The sequence below is a fragment of the Enhydra lutris genome, unplaced genomic scaffold (genome assembly GCF_002288905.1).
Source record: "Enhydra lutris kenyoni isolate GAN:26980312 unplaced genomic scaffold, ASM228890v2 scaffoldscaffold68, whole genome shotgun sequence".
NCBI classification, from domain to species: domain Eukaryota; kingdom Metazoa; phylum Chordata; class Mammalia; order Carnivora; family Mustelidae; genus Enhydra; species Enhydra lutris.
In genome coordinates this window covers 2,282,572-2,308,300 of record NW_019154152.1, presented here as the reverse complement: position 1 = coordinate 2,308,300, position 25,729 = coordinate 2,282,572, and the positions used below count along the sequence as shown (strand labels likewise).

Sequence of the window (25,729 nt, the reverse complement as noted above, 5' to 3'; positions counted from 1 at the left end):
AACTTCCTATACAATGCTAAATAGAAATGTTAAGAATGTACATCATTGTCTTTTTCTTCCAAAAACAGAGGGATTATATTTCACTGCTGAATATATTATTTGCTGTAAGTTTTTAAGATAGGTACTCTCTATTATACTAAAGAAGATTCCTTCTATTCTCAGCTTACTCTAACTTTTTATCATGAGTAATGGTAAATTTAATCAAATGTTTTTTAAAATCTATTGAGATAATCATTTTTTTTACTTTAATCAAAAATGTACTGAATTACATTGATTTTTTTAATAGAGGTTTGAAAATGTTATGATATTATTGTGTTCTTGGAGTCAACCCAACTTGATCATAGTGTATCATCTTTTTATTTGTCACTATATTGGATTTGCTAGTTGTTTTTAGTAGTTCCGCAGTTATGTTTATGAGAGTTACTGGTCTGAAATTTTCCTTCTTGCAATATCTGTGTCAGGTTTTGGATTCAAACTTATGCTAGCCTTGTAACACAAGTTAAGATGTGTTCCATCTTTTCCTATTCTCTGGAAGAGGGTTTGTATGTTTATTTGTTTTAACACTGGTGTTATTTGGTTTTTAAACATTTGAACATAAACGAAGTCATCTAGCCTAGTATTTTCTTTGTAGGATGGTTTTTAATTGTGGACTCGGTTTCTTTAATAGATATGTAAGTATTCAGATTTTCTATTTCTTCTTATGTCAGTTCTGGTAAGTCATGTTTTTCAATGAATTTGTCCATTTTATCCAAATTTTCAACTTTAGATAGTTTGTATAATAGAGTCCTGAATACTCCAGAGGACTTTTCATCCTCAATATTGGGGATTTGTGTTTTCTTTCTATTTTTTCTTAATCATTCTTCTTAGAAGTCATCAATGTTATATATTTTGAAGAACCATATTTTTGCTTTGTTAATTTTCCATTTTATTTCTGTTTTGTTTTTATCGTCTCTCATAATCTGTTCTTATCTTGATTATTTTCTTCCTTTTAGATTCTTAGGTTCATTGCTGGTTCTTTTTCTAGCTTCTTAAAGTAGATCTTATGACATTGATTCTCAACTTTTCTTTTGCACAGTGTCTACACTGAAAGCTCTAAATTTCCCTCAAGTCACTACTTTAGCTACACTCTAGTTATGTTGTTATGACATATTCTTATCCCATCTGCTTCAATTTACTTTTATTGGTTTTCAGAAAAGTATTACATAATTTCTAACGATTTTGAGATTTTCTAGTTATATTTTATATTGTTGATTTTCAGCTTAATCTCACTATTGTCAGAAGACATACTATGTATGACTTCAGTTGTTTCCTTATGGTTTGGCATAGCACCAATTTAGTAAATATTCAACGTGCTCCAGAAAAGGATGTATTTTCTCTGGTTGTTCTCAGCTTGTTGGCAGTCAGGGGACTTGGAAACTCTTCACTCAGAATGATAAGCATTTCAGGAGCTCTGTGTCAGGAAGTGGAATCAAAGACCAAATATTGGTGGGAATGAGGGACAGAGACCAAATTATATATTTCTTATTATTTCACACTATCCTACATTAAATAGTTGATTATCTTTTAAAGAAGTTAAAAACCAAAAGGGAAATTATTTTATATTACTCCTTCTGGAGCTCTTCATTCCATGTGTTATATTCCTTCTGCTTTAGAACTTCTTTTGACATTTTTCTTATGTATGTCTGCTAAGAACAAATTATCCTAAAGGCTTAATTTTTTCCCTCATTTTAAATGAATCATTCACTGGACATAGAATTATAATCTGACAGACTTTTCCTTTAGCATTTTATTTTATTTTTTTTAAAAGATTTTATTTATTTATTAGACAGAGATCACATGTAGGCAGAGAGGCAGGCAGAGAGAGAGAGAGAGAGAGAGAGAGAGAGGAGGAAGCAGGCTCTCTACTGAGCAGAGAGCCTGATGCAGGGCTTGATCCCAGGACCCTGAGATCATGACCTGAGCCGAAGGCAGAGGCTTTAACCCACTGAGCTACCCAGGTGCCCCTCTTTTAGCATTTTAATGATGTTTCATTATCCCTTGGCTTATTTAGGTTCTGATGAGATGTCTATATGCACATTCTTATCTTTGTTTCTCTGTATGTAATATATCATTTTTCTTTGTCTGGTTTTAAGATTTTATTTCTCTGTCTGGTTTATTATCATGAGCCTTGCTATGATTTTCCTTATGTTTACCCTGTTTGTGGTTTATTGAGCTTCTTGGAACTGTGAATTTACGATTTTCATTAAATCTGTGTGATTTTCAACAATATTACATCAATGACTTTTTCTATCTCCTGCTATCCTTCTGGCACTCCAATCTTATGTATTTTAGACCACCTCATGTTATCCCACAGATCACTGAAGTTCTGTTCAGTTTTTCAGTCTTTTTTCCCCCTCTATGTTTCATTTTGGATTATCTCTATTGCTGTTATTTAATTTCACAGCCTATTTTTCTCTCTAATGTTTAATCTACTATTAAGCTGACCCAGTGAAGTTTTCATTTCAGATTTTGTATTTTCCATATTTATATGTTCCATTTGGTTCTTTTTCTATATTTTTTACCTGCTCATTCTGTTCATACTGTCTTTTTACGTTTTTGAGCACATTTATAATAGTTATTTTCAAATCCTTGTCTGCTAATTTCATTATCTCTGGGTCTGCTTTTATTAACTGATTTTTCTCTTGATGATGAGTTTATTGTCCTGCTCTTTTGCATATCTAGTAGTTGCTTTCTGGCTGCTAGGTTTGGTGACTATTACATTGTAGGGTGTCTAGACTTTGTTTCTTCATTTAAAGAATGTTATGTAAACAGTAAAAATGTTTGTCAGACAGTAGGGTAATTTGAAGATCAAGTTGTTTCTTTCAAGGTTGTTTTTAAACTTATTTGGGGCAGTTTATAATAACCTTTACCCTAGGGCTACTTTATCCTTATTAGTAAAGTATGACTCTTCTGTGGCCTCTATTCTAATGCCTGCAAAGTTTGTTCTACCCTAGCTGGGTGGAACTTGAGGATTTCTCAATCCTCTGAAAAGCTTTAGAGGTTATTTAGCCTCTAACTTCCCAACAGTAATAGGCCCAGCATCATGTAGTTACACTCTATGCATCTAAACTTTACTATTAAGCAATAGACTCAAGGGGACTTCTGTGCTTATTCCTGACGTGCTTTTTCTGCATAGCTCTCTCCTCTACCCCCTCCCCCAACATTCCAGCTGCCTCCACTCACCCAAACCCTGATCTCTGTCTTTTCAACTCAGTGAACCTGGTACATTGTTTAGGTTCCTCCTATCTACACTGTGGCCTGGAAAGTGTCTCTAGAGAGGAAGCTAGTGTGATTATAGGACTTCATTTGGTTCTCTTCTTACCTTTATCACAGTTCTGCACTGCCTGTTGTCTAATCTCTGGGAACAGCTGCATGGTATATTTTGTCCTGATTTCTAGTGCTTTGCGGTGGGAGATCAATCCCAGAATCAGTCACTCCATCATAGCCAGAGTGAAACAATGCTGCCAAGTCTTTTTTAACCTTGCAACTGAAAAGTAAATTTCTGGAATCGATGGTTCTGTGATGGAAAAGAGTAAACCGGGGAGAGATTCAGAGGTAACTATATATAATGTTGGCCAGAAGTTTAAGAAATGCAGTATATTTGGAAATATTTTCTTCTCAATTTCAAAATAAGATTCAGTGGAACCATTATATTCATATCTGGAAGTTTCTACTTTAGGTCACTATACTTCTCTGTACAATGAAGGCTAATTAGGCAGTGTTGCTAATGTTACAGTATTGTTGATTTGGGTCAATGAACAATGAGGCAGTTGCTACTGCTACTGTTGATGACGACAAGATTTATTTACACCTCTTCAATGAACCAGGCACTGTGTTAGGCTCTTTCCATCGATTACCTTTATTCTTTTACTATAGTACTGCAAGTCAGAAGTTGTGAGCTCCAAAAACTCAGGAAATTGAAGTCAGCTCCTCAAGCTCACACACTAAGAAGTGAACACTCTGTGACTACATTACTCCATAGTAACCCAGTAGCTGGAGTTGGAGGACAATCTGAGCTCACCACCAGCGGTGCCCCCTTCCACTACTATGCTGCCCTCTGATGCTCTCTTCACCTGAGCTTCCCCATCTGGCAAATTGTAGTGGAAAACAGTTAACTCCTTCCCTGGGGAGGCTGTGCTTGTATATAGATGTTTTGCATTATTTTGCTTTGAATAACAGCATATGTAAATGTGCTCCCAGAGGTTAAAATTACCCTTCTTTTTTAAAACTTGGCCTCTCCCACTGGGGTAAATAGTTGAAAATTATGGGGAGGAAAAGGCAGACTGGAGAGAATGTGAGTCACATGGAATTGCTTCTCCTTCTCCCTCTCTGCCCAGCACTTATTTCTATTTGAATATAAGCTGTCACGGCAGAGTGAAGATTTGTACATTTCCTTTCGTGGCTTCCTCCCGCGTTGTGACAGTCAGTATCCAGTGCTCCAGTTCATCGAGACATCATTCATTAACTCTGCATCAGGAGGAAGTCCAGGGACAGATGTCCTTGCTGAAAAGAATAAAAGCCTCCTGTGGCACCTGGAGGACTTTACCACACACGGTCTCCAGCCAGATCACAAAGAGATTCTAGCGAACCCGGGCCCTTTGCCGCCTCTAACCATCTACCTCTTGTTCTGAGGTTGGCCGAGCTCCTGGACTCCAGCTCTCCCCTGGGTCCTGCATTGTCGAGCCCTCCCTATCTTCAACTGCCTTTCCTGGCATTTGAATCATCACTTCAATGATGTGATAATATCTGCAAGTTGGGAAAATAAAAGTGGCATTTGTTTAGCCATAATTAATGAAATATTTATGTTGCATGAGACTATGTGATAAAACCTCAGGCTTAGCGTCCTTTTGCTTCTGATTACATTTGGGATTTTTTTTTTTCTATGACCAGACATTCTGACGCCAGCTCTTTTACACTGAGCAGATGTCATGTAGTAAAAATGGGTGCCAGATGCTGTGAGCCACAGAAGGGCGATTTGTTTAAGAGCTGGCTCGGACTTTTTTGCATTCAATTACTCTGCAGAACGAACCTTACCCGAGCATTTAGGTAACTCAGCTAACTTCAGACAAGCGTTTTAATAATAGATTTCATCGCCAAATGCGTTCTAAGCAACACACCATATAAATGGTATTTAAGGAATTAATTGATTTCTGCATAATACCTTTTTTTTTTTAATATGAAAGGAGAGCTGCAAAGCTCTTGGCAGGGACCCAGAAATGTAATTAACATGGAGGGCCAAATTTTCAGTTGCCCTCAGGTACTGCTTCCTCCTGCTCATGACAGGTGCAGTGAGGGAAGAGCAGGGAGGAAGGGAATGATGGTAAGAAGGGAGAGGGAGAAGGAGCTTTGGGGCACAAGGTAGGAAAAGAATCTGGGATTTCAGTGAGTTCTTCTCTTCCCATTTCAGGTTCCAAACACATCCCTAGCCGAGGGCAGGTGACAGGGGCCGCCTCTTCTACTTCCTCCAGCAACTCCTCCTCTGCAGATGAAGGGTTTCATCCCCAGCCTTCCTTGCGGTCAAAGGTAACAACACCTGGTTAACCAAAGAAGGCCTTGGCTTGTGGGGGCCATTTACCCTCCAGGTTTCAGACCTGTGGTGGACTCCGGCTGCAGTGGTTTCATTAGGATCACGTTTCACCGCATCTGACAACAACCGCTTTTTACCTGGAACACCAAGAATGATCTTTTCTTTTCTTTTCTTTTTTTTTAAACTTTTAGAAGCTTGCCTTTTCAGAAACTTCAACCGGCAGAAAACAACAACAACAACAACAACAACAAACTAGACATATTTACTTAAAATCATTTGGTGACTGCAGCTCTTAAAGTGAGTTTAATATGTGGTCCAACAAGCAAACCATCGAAAAAAAATTACAACAAGCAGATGCATATTTCCCTGGGGGAAACACAGCTTCATTTAAGAAGCACTAGAGGCAGATTGCATGGAAAATGTTATGTTTATTCTAATCAGAACTATGAAATGAACCATGCAGTTGCTTCCAGACGTGGGTACTCCAAGGGTCCCCGCTGTGGAAGGGTCTAGCTGCGTGCTGGCTAGGGAGATGGCTGTCCTCTTGGCTTCATGACCGTATTTCTGGAAAACACTTTAAGCAACTTCCATACCCACAGATTTTAAAAACACAAACATTGTTATGTGTCTTTAAAGGCATCTGTGTGTCACAGACATGAAGACACATCCCATGACCAACCTCGCTGTTGTTTTCTTGGTCCACTGGGGCCGGGGCATTTTCACTGGGACTGAGGGATGAATGGTTGGACCTAAAATGCTTCCCAGGAGAACAGAGGAGCAGTTCACTGTGCTAACAGTGTTTATTTTTTGGAGCAGAGAGGATCTGAGGAGAAGGGGAGAGAACCAAATTTATTTACTTAGACTCAACTTTTCCATATCTGGCATTAGGAAATTCTGGCGTCATCTCAAGTCACTCAGGGGTTCCAGCTCCCCACGGCCCAGCTTAGAGCAAGTCAGGAGGGGGCTGGGACATGGCATGAGAGAGAGAGAGAGAGAGGGAGAGAGAGAGAGTGTGTGTGTGTGTGTGTGTGTGTGTGGTGGGGGAGAGGGAGAGACTGGGTAAGATGGAGGGAGGGAGGGAGGGAATGCAAATGAAAAAGAATATATATGCATTTTTCATTTCTAACCGTGGACACCTCTGATTAGTTCAGTACTCAACACAAATGAATTTGGTGTGTTATGTTGATTCCTGGGGTTTCTTTCCTATCCCTCTCATCCCTTTCAGTGACCTTGAGTTAAGTCTTTATTCAAATGAACACAGGCATTCATCAGTCATGCCAACAGCCATTCCAACACTCGAGGAGAAGAAGAGAATGGAATAGCCCAAACACATCAAATAGCAAGACTGTGAGATCTAGGGCAAGCCTTGCAAGTAGCTCCTTGTCCTCCTGCTGGCCCAGAACAGAGCCTGTCAGCACTTAAACTTGCAGCGTGGAAAAGCTTGCCTGCTTCACCTGGCGTCTGACCACTCTTACAGGAAGGGAAGCCGGCCAAAAGTTATTTCTTTACTACTTCCCAAGGGCCCACCCTGAAGGAACAGGGGTTTTCTCCTCTCTTTACAGGTGTGTCTCCAGCCCCTTGGCACAGAACTCACATCAGCTCCAATGAACCTTTGCTTGGGAAGCTGGAGACAGGATGTGAACACTCCACCCCTTCCCTTTGCTTTGGTCCTCCCCACCCTCTCCCCTCCCAAAGCCAGGCGTGGACCTGGGAAACTGGGGCAGGCACTTGTCCTGGGTCCTGCCAGATCTCTCCCTTTCTCTGTCCTTTGTCTTTTTCCTTGTCGCCCTGAGCCTCTCTCCTGGCCTCTCTCTGCTGTCATTGCCACTCTTGAGGATGTAAGGACCGTGCCCAGCTCATCATGAGACTAGATGAGCATTTGTGAACAAATCATCCTTCTTTTCTACATCAACATCTTTTAATAAAAGGCAATAGTGGCTTTCTTTCCTCCTCTAGATTCTGGTTTGCTAACTCTTGATAAAGCAGGAAACGTTTGGCAGCTCTGCTGCTTGAAGTGTTAACATGGTGTGGTGCTGTCAAGCCACCCCCCTTGAAATTATATTAAATGGTCTTAATTTAGGAGGAAACCTTGACATTTCTATAAGGCAGGGGTCCTTGATGTGCCTGCACAGTATTTGGCCTAGGAAAGGCCGTGTAGACCAGCTGAAAATGTGGTTGCCGGATTCAGGCTACCTGGGCTTAACTCCTGGCCAATGACTAATTGTGCCATCTTGGGCAAGTTATTTTGGTCCAAGATTTGATTGCCTTATATTTCTTAAGTATAATTCGAGGGATATATGAGCTAATACATGTGAAATAATCTGTGTAATATCTGCCATGTAGCACTCACGACGTGCTAGGATTTATTATATAAATTAATATAATGGAAGCTCAAGAGATATTTGTGATGGAGTTAGGCAGTCTCTGGGCAACAACCACCAGGGTTTCCACCATGCCCCTCTGCCTTAACCTTTCCAGAAAGATCCTGGCTGTCTAATGGTGGGGTTCCATTCCTGCCCCCCAAATGTCCCAGATCCTCTGTTCAGGGTGTTTGACAGTCAATCTAGAAGTTAGCTCCTAGAAATGGAGATGATATGATATGGAATAAGTTTCAGTTCTGAGAGCTAGAATTTCCTTTCAAGGATGAAAAAGGTCTTTGGGATTCTAGAGCCTAAGGAAAATTCTAGAAAAATGAAATTTCATCAAGATAAACATTTTCACTGACGATCTGTAGATACTCTGAGGCCTCAGAGTTGGCTGATTGCTGAGGAACATGATGGTCTCCCCAACCATATCCACAGAATGGGTGACTAAATGACCAGGATCCACGGGGCCCTGCAGCCCGAATGTGCTTTTCAGGCATAATCTCTGATCTCCGTCGTGGACCCGGATTCCTCTGGTATTATCTGGAATACGCCTGTTAGGTCCATTCTGCCCTTGTGGATTTATACTCCCTTTAATGGGCAAACATCCAGTTCAATCACAGATACTGAATGCCCAGACACCAGGCTAGCCGTAACAAAATTTTAATTTCATATTTATTTCTGCCAGCATTAAAAAGAAATCTCTAGCATGCTCTAATCTTTATCTTAATATGTAGAAAGTGGATGAGTATGCTCCAAGAAGACAAACTGATAGTAAAACTAGCCCAAATTGAACATTTACTTTGTATACAGAGGAGATCTATATATATAGATATGTATATCGATATATATATGTATGTGGGTGTATATCATATATATGCACACGTATATGAAAAATAATTGATTTTAGGACATTATAATCATGCTAATTTATAATACGATGATCTAATAATCATGTCACTAATAATAAAAATCGTGGTATTTACGTATTTATCCCCTATCCTTTTCAAGTATTCTATAAAGGGAATGACCCACATTCTCTCAGTTAATTCTTATAACATCCCTACAAGGTAGGCATTCGATCATTTTCATCTCTCTGAAGTTCAGAAAGTTGTGCGGCAGGCCGAAACTCACACAGCTTGGCTGGGATTTGATGTCAGCTTTGCAAGGTGCCAGGGCCCAGTGTCCACCAGTATTTTCTGCTCTCTTTGCAACCAGAAGTGTCTCCTCTGCTTTCCAATATGTGGATCTGGCCATACCATTTCTTCTTCTTTCTCTGGTCTTCCAAACCTGGAAATGACACTACCAAGATCCACATCTATTTTCAATATTCTATTCTATTTTCTATTTCACATTCTATTTTCAATTTCTATCTATTTTCTATTTCAAATAGATTTTGAGTGTTCTGGATTTGTAAGCACAGGCATACACAAAATCCAGTGACATCAGTGACATATTTGCACAAGCAAAATAAAGTAGGAAAGGGAGCAATCTTATGGCTAATTTAAGCCAAGAAACATTTATATTAGAAATATTTAGACATATTCCTCTATTCCCAGATTTAATTAAGCAATGTAGACCTAACCTGAGGATTGTTTAAAGTTGTTAAATGGTTTTCATGTTGTGTGTGTGTGTATTTATGTTTGAGTGTGTCTGTGTTTTCCTCTCAGGCTCAACCTTCTTGGTCCTTATGGTAGCACCTGCGTAGAGTATAATTTTTGTGTTATTCCTTTCCTCAACTGAACCAAGTCAATTCTCTATAAAGCCCTGCTATGTAACTACATAGACACCATTCCCAACCCCAAACATACACACCAGTTTCCCAATCGAGCACCTACAAGCCACATGTGGCTATTTAAATTTATACTTGAATGCATGCAAATGAAATGAAGTTTAAAATTCAGTTTCTTATTTATGCTAGCTCATTTCAAATGTCCAGTAGCCACATGTGGCTAGGGGCTTGCATATTTTAGCACAGATACAGAAATTTCCATCATCGCCAGAAGTTCTACTGGACGTCATCATTCTAGAAGCTAAGCAGTAGCTTGGCTGGAGCAAGTAGAAGCCTGTGTCATTATTTGGCAGATTTTAACCCCATTTCTCTCACATCCATTTTTTCTTCTCTGTTGGTTTTTGTAGGAAAGGAAGACGCTCAGAAGAAGAAGGAAGCTGGAGAGAGCAACAAAACAGTTGGTTAAGCAAGAAGAATTGAAAAGACTTCATAAAGCTCAGGTCAGAAAACAAACTTGACTTGGGTGACTGAGCCTGGGGTCAGGGACCTGGCAAATGGCTTGGAAAGCCCCTTGGAAGTCTCTGTTGTGCTGGGGGAGATAGGCTGTGGGAAATTTCAGCCTCTCTTCTCTGAATGACCAGATCCGTGGTCATCCTAAAGGCCCTGACTCAGTCCCTGGTGGGACCTTGGGGCCTGAGGAGCCCAGGTGTAGAGCTGGCCCACTCCCAATTGCCTTTCCATCTGCAAATGTGTGTCGTACAAAGTGAGCCTGGAATGACAGCCAACACAGGGCCGTGGGAACCATCCCAAGCCCTGACTGCCACATTGGCAGTGGACTTGGTCTCGTCCTCCATGAGGATACAACTTTCCCCTGACTTCCTGCCAGTGTCTCTGCTGAACTGACAGTTGTTAGGAGCTGTCTCTATTCCAGGGTTTGTCACAAACCCAGGCATCTAGCATTTCAATATATAGATTCCCCGTCTTGGTTGTTAGCACTAACATTTCTGCCCCAGTGGGTCTGCCCTCGTCTGTCACAGACAGGCAAAGGAAACAGAAAGTCAAAGCATTCCCCATGTCCCTGAGGACCCCAGACTTAGCCCTGACAAACAGCGAGGTTTTAGGACAGAAGGACTTAGAGTGACCACTCATATTCACTCAGTGTTCCTTTCTATTCCTTCCTGCAGTTGCCCCCTTTATCTGGCTATGTAGTTCCATTGAGGAAGGAAGCCTCTTAACCCAGCCTCCTTTACCCTTCACAGTGATTGACAAGGGAGCCACCCCTTTCACCCAACAGACAGGGAAAATCCCCAGAAAGTCCTTCTGTCCCCTCTCAACTTCTGAAACAGCTTTCCTTGAAACATTGTAACATGGCCTTGTGAGAGAATGAGCTGTCTTCATGCTGTGGCTTGGCAGACTGGCGCTCCCCCTCCTTACCTGCTCCCTCTGGACCGCAGGTGGTGATGAGAACCACCACAGCCTTTGGGAGCCTCATCTGCTAGTGCTCACAGCAGCCCCTTCTAGTCTTCAAGATTTTCATCCTGGGCTTCCAAAGAACGGCCGCTGTATTAGTCTGCTCAGCTGCCGTAACAACAGAGTGTAGAATATGTGGCTTAAACAACAGGAATTTATTTCTCATAGTTCTGGAGGCTGGAAACCCAAGATCAAAGTGCCTTCAGGACTGCACTCTGGTGAAGCCTCTCTTCCTGGCCTGTAGACACTGCCTTCTTTCTGGGCCCAGCTGCAGAGAGAGATGTCTCTCATGTCACTTCGTCTTCCCGTCAGATCTCCAGTCCTGTGGCATTGGGGGCCCACCCCGATGATCTCACGTAACCTTAATTACTTCCTTAAAGGCCCTGTCTCCAAATACAGTCACACTGGGGGGTTAGGGCTTCACTATATGAATGGGGGGGCACGAAACAATTCAGTCTGTAACCACCATACAGCCATAAATGCATGATGGTCGGTCATAAAGTCATTTAAGTGTTTCCCTTCCATGAGTGATTCTATGTCATGCCATCAAGAGATGGATTCATAACAACAGAATTGTCTTTAAAAGAGAGACAGAGGGCATGAAAGTACAATGGTGTTATCTAGAATTCCCATCGATTTCAGATTTTACATTAAACCCTGGGATGTGAACCCCCTTAGCTGGGAGGAGGAGAGCCAGGGGGCCCCTCAGGCCTGACCCCCGCTTACTTGTCTTCATGGGGTTGGAGGTACTTCAGTGACTGTCCTCTGAATCCAGGGGAGACCGAGAAGATGTGCAGTTAAGGAGCAGAGGGGGTGGGACAGCTGCCGTGAGGTGAAGGAGGGAGAGCGCATACTTTCTACCTGCCCAGACAGCTGCTGGCTCCTTCTGCGTCCCTGTTCGGCCAGGTGCGAAGTCTGTTCTGCCGTGAGATCCGCCTTCTGGCAGCATGCTGTTTGAAACTGGAGGAAACCGATGGGGCACAGAATGTACATGGGAAAGTCTTTCCCCTTATTTTCCTTCCTAACACCGACAAGAGAGAAATAGCCAGTAGGGAAACTGGGAGCATAAATGCAAACCCAAGTTTGACTGGTACCAACAGTGAGTCTACGGAGGGTGTGAGGTTGTCCCTCACTGGGTCTTGTGTTCATCATCTGCTACTAACAGCCGCTGCGCACTTGCACATTAAGACGCCCCTGGGTGTCAGTCCCATGGTACAGTGAAAGAAGAGGGACCATCTATAGCTGAGGACGGAAGCTGGACACGCCAAGCAAGGTATACCAAGCCCCGGGAGTTGGCCTGGGGTCTTCTGCTCCAGACCAGCTTCTCAGGAGGTATCTGCTGGCTCCTCTTGGCAGAATGGAATGCGACCATGCTCTGTGTTTACCCCCAGAACCGCGTCCTCTGAGTAGTTGCTGCCTGTCTGCATATGCTTTGACCATTGTCAGAGGCAAAGGCGCGGAAGAGTCTGGGAGCCATGAGAACCACCCACCTAGCTCAGCATCCTCTGCCTAAGGGCACATCTGTGTGGTTGACCTGGTCAAGGACGACCATTCTCATGTCTCCATGGGGGCAGATGGAGCTTTTAGACAGACTCCTTGCTTTATGTCGTCACACTATAGAAGGGAGACGTCAAGATCTTGTTATTTGGGGGGACACCTGGGTGGCTCAGTGGGTTAAAACCTCTGCCTTCGGCTCAGGTCATGATCCCAGGGTCCTGGGATCGAGCCCCACATCGGGTTCTTTGCTCACCAGAGAGCCTGCTTCCCCATCTCTCTTTCTGCCTGCCTCTCTGCCTACTTGGGATCTCTGTCTATCAAATAAATAAATAAAATCTTTAAAAAAAATCTTGTTATTTGGGAATTAAGAGGTCCTTACCCAAGGAGAGACATCATAAGAACAGGGCCTCTTCTTCTTAAAAAGTAAGTAGCAGCCTGAGGCCCCCCCCCACTGCCCTACCCCGCCACATGACTGCGCCTTCAGAGTCCCTGTGTGACACACAATCCTGGCTTTGCAGGCCATCCAGAGGCAGCTGGAGGAGGTGGAGGAGCGCCAGAGGGCTTCAGAGATCCAAGGCGTGAGGCTGGAGAAGGCGCTGAGAGGGGAAGCAGGTAGGCAGCCCTGGAGAGGTGGTTGTGGGCCCACGTCCATGGTCTGAGAATAGTGCCGGTCTAGCCATGCTGTCACCCCATGGAACCATTAACGTGGACATGCATCGCTGGGTTTCCAATATCAAACTGATGGTCCCACTGGAAATTCCTAGGGTCCTGGCCAACCTGTGGGCCTTGTACCTGGGTTTCCAGCCTGCCCGTCACATCTCTGTGTGAATGTTCTTTGCAATCCAGGGGTGATGAGAAATTCAGAAGAACCACTGGGGTATTCAGACAACATTGGTAGTGAATCAGAACCCAGACTTGGACTCAAAGTCCTCATTTCTTCCTTTTCTAGCCATGTCCATTGGGCTGGTTGCATTCTAAACCTTTACAAACTTTCATTTTCTCCTCTAAAATGGGGATATTTGTGGTTTCCTTTAGAACTGATATAAGGATTAAAGAAGATGTTAGATATTATATATCTATATCTATATCTATATACATATATAATAAAGAAAATGAATTAGTATCTTGTCTGGTACAAGAAATGGTAAGTGTTCCACCAATAGCTTCAGAATCTTGGATCCAAAGAGAATTCCTCTGGTGAAGACCTACCATGTGGGAGACATGAAGACAATGGGTCTATAACGACGAGCACAGCCCAGTTTCTGCCTTTGAGAGGTCCATGGTCCATTGAAGGATGCGGACATGTAAATAAACAGACTGCACCACAGAAGGACAGGGGTAGGGATAGGAACAGCATTCGGGGAGGGGGACATGGGAACATAGTCACGAGTTTCCTCACTGACCTTGGGGAGAAGGGTGCTCAGGCTAAGCACATGGAAGGGGGGGATCCATGGTGAAGGAAACCACAGGAAGGATAGGAATTCGCCTCTTCACTAGGAGGTGAGGAGATTGTTCTGGAAGAGGGAATGGCACCGGCAAAGGCCAGATGGGAAAAGATGTGAAGTGCCTCCGTGAACAAGGAGCCAGCCAAGGATTCTGAGGTGAGGGATGGCTTAAAGAGGCCTACGTTTTGGGAAGCCACCCCAGCACTAGTTCACGGCTAGTGAATTGGAGGGACCCTTACAGTTAGTGGGGGTGGAGTGTCATCGTCTCTTTAGTTTTCAAACGTGATGTCTTTAGCCTTCTGCATTTTGGATATCACGTGTGAAAAACCAGACCCTGAAAACATCTCCGCATGCAGTTGCGTAAGCAACATGGTACTTGTTCAACAACGTAGCAGAAGGTTGGGATTTCAGTTCTCTTAAAAGTTCAGTTCTTTGCGAGTGATGGCAGCAACAGTGGCAGACCTAGATTTCGTGAGGCCTGAAATTTGTACAAAGTCCCATGGGCAAAATTGGGAGGGCTGCTCCCAGAGCCTTGCAAGGTCTCAGCCAAGTGAGGGGCCCCGCGGTGTGGGCTTCTGTAGCTGCGTGGTTTGCTTGTTTCTGCGTGGCAGGGACATGCTGGGATCTGACTTTCTCCTTCTGAGCCTCGGTTCTGGTTTGTAAGGTGGGAGTGATCAGCATACCTGTGTCTTTGATTTGTGTGGTAAGGATTGGCTAAAATGGTTTATGTGGAAGTCCTAGCATAGCCCCTGGCATAGGATAGATGATTAGTATTTGTTTCTTTTTTTAAGATTCTATTTATTTATTTATTTATTTATCTGAGAGAGAGAATGAGAGCACGAGTGAGGGAGGAACAGAGGGAGAGGCAGACTCCCCACTGAGCGGGGAACCCAATGTGCGACTCGATCCCAGGACCCTGACATCATGACCCGAGCTGAAGGCAGAGGCTTAGCCACCCAGGCGCCTCTGTTCCTTTTCTTACTAAAATACACTGTGCCTTTCCTGGCAAAGGTAACCCATATCCACCTATCAGGAGTAGACTTCATGACCAAAATAATAACTGTTTCTTGCCTGGAGTGAAGGTCCCTGCCTACGTCTACAGCTGTTGCTGGGACATTCAGTACCAGTAACTGCCCTTGTTGGCAGCATGGCCAGATTCCCCATCAAGAAGGCTCTGCTCTGGTGTCTGGGAATCCACAGGGTTCAGTGAGAGCCTCAGACATGGAAAGAATAAGCCAGCAAAGCTGGGGCATATTTCAGTTTGCTGGGGAGAGGCGGCCAAGAGCCCTGTGTGCAAATTCTGCCCCATTGCATTTAGGCTGCGTGACCCTGGGAGAATTGCTTCGCCTCTCGGGCTGCAGATTCCATACGTGAGAAATGGAGCTAATAACCCTCACATTACGGGGTCATTTTGAGAATTAAGGGCATTGGTGGGCAGAATGCCTCCCAAGAGTGTCTTCCACATTGCAGACATTCAACAAATGTCACCCGATACCCATTTTTTTATGAAGTACTCTTAAATATCTGCACACACATGCACTGTGATTTGACTCGCTAATCTTTACTGCTTAAAATTTAAATTCTAGACACCAGATTTTTCAAGCTTCTGAAAATCTCCCTCTTCCCCAAGTGTACAGAAAGGATATTTTGAATTATCAGCTGAAGAAAGCCAGCTTCTGTTTTCAAAGGTGTGTCGATCCAGCCAGAAGATGGATTCCCTTCATTCCCTTTACATCCTTAGTAATTTAATTCCCCTGTTCAGCTTATGGGCCTTTTCCTCCCTTGATTGTCCTTGTGTGGGTGATAGAGGCAGATCAACGCGGGGCTGGAGCCTGGAAGAGTCGAGTCAAGGAGAGCTGGCCCTAAGGAAACCAAACGGAAGATGTGCAAACCAGGCATCGAAATTAATACACTCCAACTTGTAATAACATTTGTGCAATAATAATATTCCTTTGCAGTTTAATATTCTATTCAGCCCCTTTAAAAGATTGCCCTGGTGCTTAATGAATGACCAATGCTTATTAGGTTAAGTTGTATTTGAGCTGGCCTGTGCTGCTCTGGTTCAAGTGATTTAATGGGAATTATTTAATAGGTATTATTAGGATAATTAGAAAATGATCACAGTTAGGCAATAATATTGAGCTATAAAGGTTGTGAATAACCAAATTTAGAGACAGGCCTGAAAACATGAGTAGTCTGTGACAGTTATGCAAGGCTCCTCTAATAATTACGTGCGCCAGCCTGAAAGGCTCTTTTGTTCCTAGGAGTTATTCATTAGGCGGGCATTGAATTAGAGGAACATGCGGGGGTGCGGGATGGAGGGCAATGATGGCTGATGAGCAGAATGAAGCTTTGATGAGCTCCTAATTGTCGTGACAACAATTCCTTCTTTCTTTCTTCCCAATAGTCAGAAATAAACTCCCCCACCCCCGGGAAGGGTTGTTCCCCATTTTATCATGGAAAGGGAAACAAAGAAAAACAAAAATCCAACCACCCAACCTGAATGATAAGTCATGATGTCCTGTGGGGTGGGTGTTGGGAGGCAGGGAGAAGTGTCATGGATGGATGATGTCCTTGGAAAAGGGAATGGATTCCCTCGGTGCTCCTAGCTGCCCAGAGTGATGGTCCAGGATGTGCAGGAGCACGATTGCCCCAGGCCCCACCCTCTAGGAGGAAAACAAGCCACGCTTTGCCAGCCTCTTAGACCCCTCTTGGTCAAGGCGCTGTTACCCACTGCTTTGTTATCGATATCGATGTGGTGGCCAGTGTTAAGTGCTAGGGCCATGGAATTCCCCAGTTTTGCAGGAGACCACCATCCACATTTAGATGGTGTGGATCACAGAATCTGCGATTTCTTTCAATACATGGAAGCAGGTGAAATCTCTTGGAAACTGAGAGCAGTTTAGAAGGAGAAAAGATTTGTCCCTAAGGGAGGTATATGGGAATTACTTCTCCCTTATAGCTCTACCAACTTTGGGGGAAGGTTTACCAGCTGGTTGTCTGCATTGAGCTTGTTGTTTGTTTGGAAGGTTTGCTAAGAGCCAGATGGCTTCTTCGCAAAAATGGAGTTTATAAAGAAATAGCAGAATGTATGAGGCTGCCGGTAGGTGGCAGCAGGAGCACATGTTATGCTGAGAGAAACTGCAATGCTAAATTAGCCAGGAAGAGGGAAGTAGTTTGGCTTACACTCTGTGGTTTCCATCTTGCTGGCTGCTGAGGAGCAGAAATGATACTTTCCTTGGTAATGTAGCAATGAGGTGTCCTGAAAAGAACACAGGTACTGGAATCAGGCACTTGTGAGTTTGAGTCCCAACGCCATTCATAGAAAATGGCCAGGAGTAAAAAGATTCCAGAAATGATGGCTAAGCAAGCCAGGAATTTAGATGGGTTTGCTGAAACGCTGAAAGTGAACAGTGAAATTCAGTGCATTAGAGCATGGGAGTGTTTTACTTCCTGCCCAGCAAGCAGAGGGAACGCAGCATGGTACAAGTTGTCCTCTACTTGAGTATGGCCATGTGACCTGGTGGGCCCAGATGGCAGCTGTGCACACAGTGGATGGTGCCACAGCTCAGGAGCTCAGGCAAGGGCACTCAGCAGCCTTTATAGCAAGCACTGAACAAGCCAGCCCCTTCCCAGGAACCAGGTAGCTGTACACTAGTCACCCTGTGGGATCCTGACCTCCTTCTCAGAATTATCTCCTTGGCTGGTTGCAGGAGTGGCTCAGGCCTGGAGGATGGTAGGGACTTGCCATTTGGCACACTCAGCAGAGACGTGCAGAGAGGCTCAGGGTCTACTGCAGATTGCTTTACTCAACAGATAGGAATTATCCTTTGACTGTGTGTTCCCCTTAGATTCAGCCTCCATGGCCACCTTGTAGAAAGTCAGGGGCCTCACAACAAAGAAGGGCCCTGTGAGGGTGACCCCGAGATTCCCCTCCTGAGGAAGAAGCCTCGAGTCCTCTCCACTGTGTGGATTCCAGGCATATTAAGGTTATCTGCCCTAGAGTATTTCTTTACACAAAAAAAACCACCATGACAACAGCAAGACATGCATTTTGTATCACCAGTTAGTACATATAAATATATAATTGAATACAATTCATCAAGAAATAATATTGAATTTTGCTACATGTAAATGACTAGTGCTTTCCATTCTGTCTTATTTTTAGTGCTTGTGGTGGCCCATTAAGTTAACTTTGCAACCCTCAGGTTTAAAAAACACGGTCATAATAATCTTTACCTGGAAAAATATTTGAAACTACATTACCAAGTGGCTGACTCAGCCAGAAATACAGAATGCAGTTCCCAAGAAGCCCAGAACAGCAGAATAGTGGACTAGATGCTGTAACAGCCTATTTATTCCCCACAAGTCTACTTTCTGAAATACCGCTAGGCTCCCAAGTAAGCGAGGTAAACCTCTTAGGACCAAGAAGAAAGAAGAGAAGAAGAAGACAAGTGTGCTGAAACTTCCACATGCCAGGAAGGAAGCAAGCATAAAAAAGAAATCCAGGATTGCCTTAAGGATAAATATCAGTGGTTTTAAAGTTTAAGCCTTGGGACTAACAAAAAGGAGGGATGCTAACCTCGGGAGTCCACATCACACCAGTTCTTCCAGCTCCCTGAACAACAAGTATAGATCCTCTGTGAAAGAAACCACGCTTTAGTTTATGCACTCGGGATTCAGACAAATTAAGTTCAATAAACTATGAGATGATAATAATAAATAATCCTACAAAACACAAGGAAGTGAGCCACTAAGAATGGCCAAAACCACAAATTTAAATGGCCAAGAACTTCAACTACTATAAATTGTTACCGAATATATTATGTCCTTGTGACAAACGTTTGCAGAAATAGATGACACAGAAAAATGAGCAAGCAGAAAAAAACACTACAGAAGTTGACAGGCAACACCACCTTTGCCTTGACCAGCCGTAACCACAGTCAAATGTAGTATCGTGAGCTTCCTGCTGTGATGGACCAAGAAAGACACAGCATCTCTTACATGGCAGAAATGCTTAACCTGAATTTTATCTCAAGGATATAATCAGACAATTGCAAACTAAGAGACAGTCTGCAAAATAACTCACAAATTTCAATGCTATACAAAAACAAAAGGCGGAGGGCTATCTAGGAACTGTTCTAGATGAGACTAGGAGACCAAAGAAACATAACAGCTAAATAAAATGCTTGATCCTTTAGGTTTAAGTTTTTCTGAGTAAAAAGTTGAGAAAATGACCAGAGATTTTTTTTAAGGATTTTAAAAAAATAAATGGAGAGTCTGGAAATGAAAAATATATTCATTGAAATTAAAAACTCATTGAATGTATTGCACAGCAGCTTGGACACAGCTGTAGAGAGAACAAGTAAATTGGACAGTATATCTGAGGAAATGAACCAGACTGCAGCACAGAGAGAAAGGGATGGAAAATATGGAAATGTGGTTTGTGGATGGATGTAGAAGATGAAACAAGAAGGTGTGGTGCATGTTCAATCAGAGTCCTGGAAGGAGAGAATAGAGAAAATTAAGGTCATGTATTATTTGAAGAGATAATGGATGAAACATGACAACGAGGCATTTATAAATGTTAGCTTCCTTCATCTGCAAGTGGGTGAAAGACATAAATCTATAGAGACAGAGGTTCTGGGACACAGAAATCAGGATAAATTTGAAATACATCCATACTTACCTTGGCACAATGAGGAAAAATGTAGAACATCAAGGGCAGAGATGATCTTTAAGTAGATAAAGAGTAAAGATAAATCATCTCAAAAGGGAACAAAAGTTTTACTAACTGCCCTTTTTTCAACAGCTATAATGGACATTACAAGACAGCGGAGTAAAAGGGTCAAACAGCTAAAAACAAAACAAAACAAAACAAAAACCCAACTCTCAAGCTAGAACAGTATAACAGAAAAATTGTATTTCAAGAACAAGTACACAATAAAGAAATGTTCATTTTTTTTTCTCAAATAGAGTTAACTATGTATAAACAAAATTCTAGACAATATACTTTAAGGAGAAAAGGATATATGCAGAAGGATGGTCTGAAATATGAAAGAAGAAATAGTGAATAAAAAAATAATAAACATGTAAGTAAATCAAATAAACATTGTTGATATAAAATAATATGGATTTTTAAAACAGAACTGAAGTACTGGATACAAGATACAAGTTTGGAGTTGAATGATTGGAAGTAAAGTGTCCCAGGACCCTTATAATGTTTAAAAGAAGGCTGAGACAGTGTCAACTTTGTTAAGATATTAAAAATACCTCTTTAAATCTTAAATGTAGACACTGAAACAATGGAAATAAAATTAGTAACTTCCAAATCTGTTGGAGGAAACAAAGGGAGAAGAAATTTTTAAAAGTAATTATCAGCCAAACAAAAATCCCCACTCAATTCCAAGTAAAAACAGAAGAGCATTTTAGAAAGATAAAAAGATAGCACAAAGTAAGACATAGAAGGAACTCCAAATATCTCAGTAATCATAATGAAAGTTAATGAACAAGACAACTGTATGCTGTTTAGCAAATCCATATAAAATATAAATACACAAGTATACTAACTAAACACAGCTGGGGGTAGTATGTGTTTAAAATTCTCTATGACAAAAATATTTAAGAAATGAGAAAAAAATCTGGAGGTAATTACATTAAAAGCAGATAAAATAGCCTTTAATACCAAAACGATGATTAGAAATAAACAGGAATAAAATTACTACATAATTTTTATTTTTTAAAAAAGATTTTGTTTATCCATTCACTTGAGAGTAAGAGAGAAAGCTCAAGTCATGGGAAGGGGCAGAGGGAGAGGGACAAGCATGAAGTCTGCTTGTCCCTCTCCCTCTGCCCAGAGGGGTTCCCAGCACGGAGCCTGATGCGGGACTTGATCCCTGGACCCTGACCAGGAGCTGAGTGAAACCAAGAGTTAGAAACTCAACCAACTGAGCCATCCAGGTGCCCCATATTACTACATAAGTCTTAAATGATCAACTCACCAAGAAGATATCACAGTTTTAAATGTGTATGTATTGACAATAATACGCTCATAATATATATAACAACAAAAAAAGATAAACTACAGGGAGAATTTCTACTACTGAGGCAGGAGATTTTAGTATATCTGTCAATGGCAGTCAAGCAGACCAAACAAAGGTATAAATGTGAACAATGCAACTAATAGCCTTAATTTAAAAGACATCTATAAATTCCTCTACCACCAACATAGAGAATGTATATTCTTCTCAAGTTCACATGGTGATTTATAAAAATTAACCATAGTAGTTCATAAAATTAATCTCAGAAAACCTAAATTACACAGACCACATCCGATAGTACCATGTACTTACCATGTACTTAACTTAGAAGTCAGTAGCCAAGAGATAATTTCTAAAACCATGCATTTGGGAAGTTAAAAGATACATTTCTCAGGGTGCCTGGGTGGCTCAGTGGGTTAAGCCTCTGCCTTCAGCTCAGGTCATGATCTCAGGGTCCTGGGATCGAGCCCCGTATCGGGCTCTCTGCTTAGCGGGGAGCCTGCTTCCCCCTCTCTCTCTGCCTGTTTCTCTGCCTACTTGTGATCTCTCTCTCTCTGTGTCAAATAAATAAATAACCTTTTAAAAAGATATATTTCTCATGGATCAAAGAAAAAATCAAATTTCTAAAAATACTTGGAAATTTAAAGTATTCCAAATATTTAAATATATAAAAATATATATAATACATAAAAATATATATATTTAAATACCTAAATACATTTAAAATATACCAAAATATACCTTTACATACAGGAGAACAGTAGATCAAAACTCAGGGGATATAGTGAAAACTCTGTTGAGAGGTATTGCCCTAAATACTTTTATTAGAAAAGAAGAAAGGCTGAAAGTTAATGAGTTAAGCCTTCAACTTAGTTTAGAAAAAGCAAAAATAAAATAAACCTAAGCAAGAAGATAATAAGCAGAAGGAAATGAAATAGAGTCATTCATTGTAAAAGGGAGAGGACCAAGCAAGCCAAATGTTGGTTCTTTGAAAAGACTAATAAAAGACTAGAAGCAACCCTCTTAAACTGATTTTTAAAAAGAAGATAGAAGACTGAAATAAACAGATTAGGATTGAAAAGGGCAGACATAACCATAGATATGACAGATACAAAAAAATAAAAGAATATAAATGAATATTTAATGCAATTAATTTTAAAATTTGGCAAACTAAGGGTGATTTAACAATCACCGTATTAACAAATGAAAGGGGAAAATCACATGGTCTCTTCAACATAAGAAGAAAATATCATTTGACAAAATTCAACACTCATTTGGGACAAAAACTTTTAGCAAAAAAGGAATTAGAACAGGGTAAATGTTTTTAGTTTGAAAGGTATCTTTGAAAGTGTTATAGCAAACTTCACTGTTAAATGGTAAAATATTAGAAGCGTTTCTTTAAAAATCAGAAATAAGAGAAGAATGACTACCTCTTCTAGTCAACATTGCACAGGAGATGATAGTTCAGTAAGACAAGGGGAAAATGGCATAAGGTTTGGAAAGGAAGAAGCAAATTTTGTTGCTTCCAGATAATAGAATTATCCACATGAGAAGCACCCCAAAATGGACAAATAAATGGACAAATAAATTATTAAATATAAGAAGAGCCTATATGACTGTGATGGGATATAAGCTTAAAATAGAAAAAGCAATTGCATTTCTAGATCTCAGCATAAAGCAATTAAAAAATGAAAGAGCAAAGATGTCACTTGCATTAGCATAAAAACATATGGTACCTAGGGAAAAAATGAAACAAAAAATGTACAGAACCTTTATGAAGCCAATTTTAATGCTTCACTGAAAGCCACCAAAAGATTCAAACATAATCTCACATGTACAAAAACCTGATACAAGCCTGCAGTAGCACTGCAGATCACAGGAAATGAGTGATTCTGGGACAAGTGGTTTTCAACAGAGGAAAAAGATGAAATTGAGCCTTACATCACACAAACAAATCAGTTTCATAAGGATGAAAGATTTAATATGAAAAATGAAACTTGAAAAGTTAGAAAGAATCTTTTTAACCTCAAGCTGGTCGTCTGTAGACACGATGAAGGAAAAGAGAAGATAAGCCGCTACTTCAGAAGCTACATCTGCCACAAATATAACCAAAAAAGAATCGGTGTTCTAGACTATGTAAAGAACTCTTGGAAATCAATAAGATATAGAGAAGCAAATATTTGCCTGTATACAAATAGGCAAATGATTTGCAATGACATGGATGGAACCAGAGGGTATTTTGCTAAGTGAAATAAGTCAACCAGAGAAAAACAATTATCATATGATTTCACTCATGTGTAGAATTTAAGAAACAAAACAGAGGATAATAGGGGAAAAGAGAAAAAGATAAAACAAGATGAAACCAGAGAGGAAGACAAACCATGAGAGGCTCTTAATCTCAGGAAACAAACTGAAGGTTGCTGGGGGTGGGGCGGGGGTGAGAGGATGGAGTAACTGGGTGATAGACATTAAGGAGGGCATGTGATGTACTGAGCAGTGGTATTATGTAAGACGGATGGGTCACTAACCTCTACCTCTGAAACCAATAATAACATTATGTATTAATTAATTGGATTTAAATTAAAAAAATAAGATAGGCAAATAATAAAAATATATATTTCACAGAAAGAATACTCATCAGTAACTAGGAAAATGCAAATGAAGACTACAATGAGAAACTATTTTAAACTATTAAATTGGCAAAGTTTAAAAAACTTTATAGCACTAAGGATGTGGCAAGGATAAGAAGCCAGCAGAGCTTTTTATTCAATGTTAGTGGGAGTAAAAACTGTCATAGCTCTTTGGAAAACACTTCGGTTTTCTGCTGTGAAACTGATCGACCCTTTGCATACCATACTATTCAAGAAGTTCATTTGCGAGTGTATATTGCAGAGCAGAACGTGAAGAGCAACTTAGATCTCCATCAACAGGGAAACGGATCAATTGCGGGATGTTCAAAGATATCCCCCAAAGTGATTTTGACTGTTGAGGAAAGGAAGACTCCAAAAAACAAACAAACAAAAAACTATTGTAAATTATTTCTTGGGAAAAAAAGAAAATTGGATGGAACGATACAGTTCAGCTTGTGTCTGTTGAGTATAGTAGCATCAGTAGAAATCAGTGCGGCTAGGCAGTTCTCTCCTGGACCACGTTTTAGAAGGACACATAAGAGAGATTAAGGAGACATGTAATGCAGGGTAAAAGTCTGGCTTGAACCTGTGGGTATAATGCGGCAAAGAGGCCAAATCTGGAATTAAAAAAAAAAAAAAACAAAAAACAAAAAAAAACAAATAAACAACAAAAAACTCTAAAGACAGCAAAATAGTGCCTTTAAAGCTGTTTCTTTTGGATTGACAACAAGGAAAGGAGAGGCCCAGTGCTGAGGCAGATGGTGTAATGTTACATGATGAAAAAAGACAGAATTTCCAACTCTCAGCTTTTATGTTTTCTTTATCAAGGAAAATGGTCCTCAATCTAGAAATGTTAAAGACATCTAGAAGAGGGAATTGAAACTGCATGAGCAATCTAGATGAGAAAAATGAGACAGCAATGAATTCAGGTTTGTAAGCCCAGGTGAGAGATGGTATATAGACTAGTGTCTTGGGTATGGCATTACTCAGAATTGGTTGAATGAACCAAATTAACCTCCTGGTGTTTGAAATATTGGGTAGATGTAACCTCCGCCTTTGGAAACCCATGGAGAATTCCAGAACCAAAGACTGAATGCTAGTATATTTTCTATGTTTCACATCACATGGGAAAGAAGTAGGAATTCTGATCCTGGTCAAAATTCTAGAAAGCATTATGAAAGAAATTGTGAATATTTAGAAAGAAATTTAGAGATTATTAGGAACCATTGGTGTTTACTGAGAAGCTGTGAAAACAAATGTCATTTCCCTTTCTGGGTGGAGTTGTGAGGTTTGTAGTGCCAGTGGACATGGCAGACATTGTGAAGCTTGATTTCAGGAAATTAGTTTACCAAAGTTTCCTGTAACAGCCTCATGGACAAAATATAGACATGTGTGCTGGATGATCGGGTATATTCACAGTGTGTAGAACAGCCTCACCCAAAGCCTGAGAAGGGTCCCTAATAATGGGCCAGATGGCTCTGTTCTTGGTCCAGTCCCATCTGACACTTTGTTTTTCAATATTGCATAAAGGCCCAGGATGCCCATTTATCAATTCTGCAGAAATCCCAAAGCAAGGACTGTGTCAGCTAGATAAAATATTCAAAAGATTCCCCTATGATGGAATAGAATAAACAAGATGATATTTAACAAGATACAGAAAGTCTTGAATCAGGTGAGAGAAAAGATCAGTTGCAGAAATAGAACCCGGAGTCATCAGACTTCACCACTGCCGGTGTGGAAAGACCACCTTCACGTGCAAGGTAGTAGGAGCCCAGTGAAGACACAGGGCAGCTAAGACACCTCTGTAGCCCCAGGGCAGGTCTCTCCACTGTGAGCTGTTGATACTCTGTTTGATTCAGACTGGCTTTCAGTTGCATCCTGGAAAATGACTGTTACCATTTATTGAGCTTAAACCACATGCCATTGCAGGGGCTGGGTTAAGGTCTTCGTGTGCACAGTCAGTCCCACTGCATTTCCGTAACAGAT

General features: G+C 41.2%; 1 protein-coding gene across 1 annotated transcript in view; it reads left to right on the top strand.

Moving 5' to 3' along the window:
• The window catches only part of LOC111159507 (F-actin-methionine sulfoxide oxidase MICAL2-like), a 185,313-nt gene that overhangs the window by 149,012 nt on the left and 10,572 nt on the right, over positions 1-25,729 (top strand). Inside the window, exons 25-27 of the mRNA XM_022522030.1 lie at positions 5,447-5,562; positions 10,069-10,161; positions 13,147-13,240. Of these exons, the coding sequence (XP_022377738.1) occupies positions 5,447-5,562; positions 10,069-10,161; positions 13,147-13,240 (303 nt within the window). The remainder of the gene's footprint in view (positions 1-5,446; positions 5,563-10,068; positions 10,162-13,146; positions 13,241-25,729) is intronic.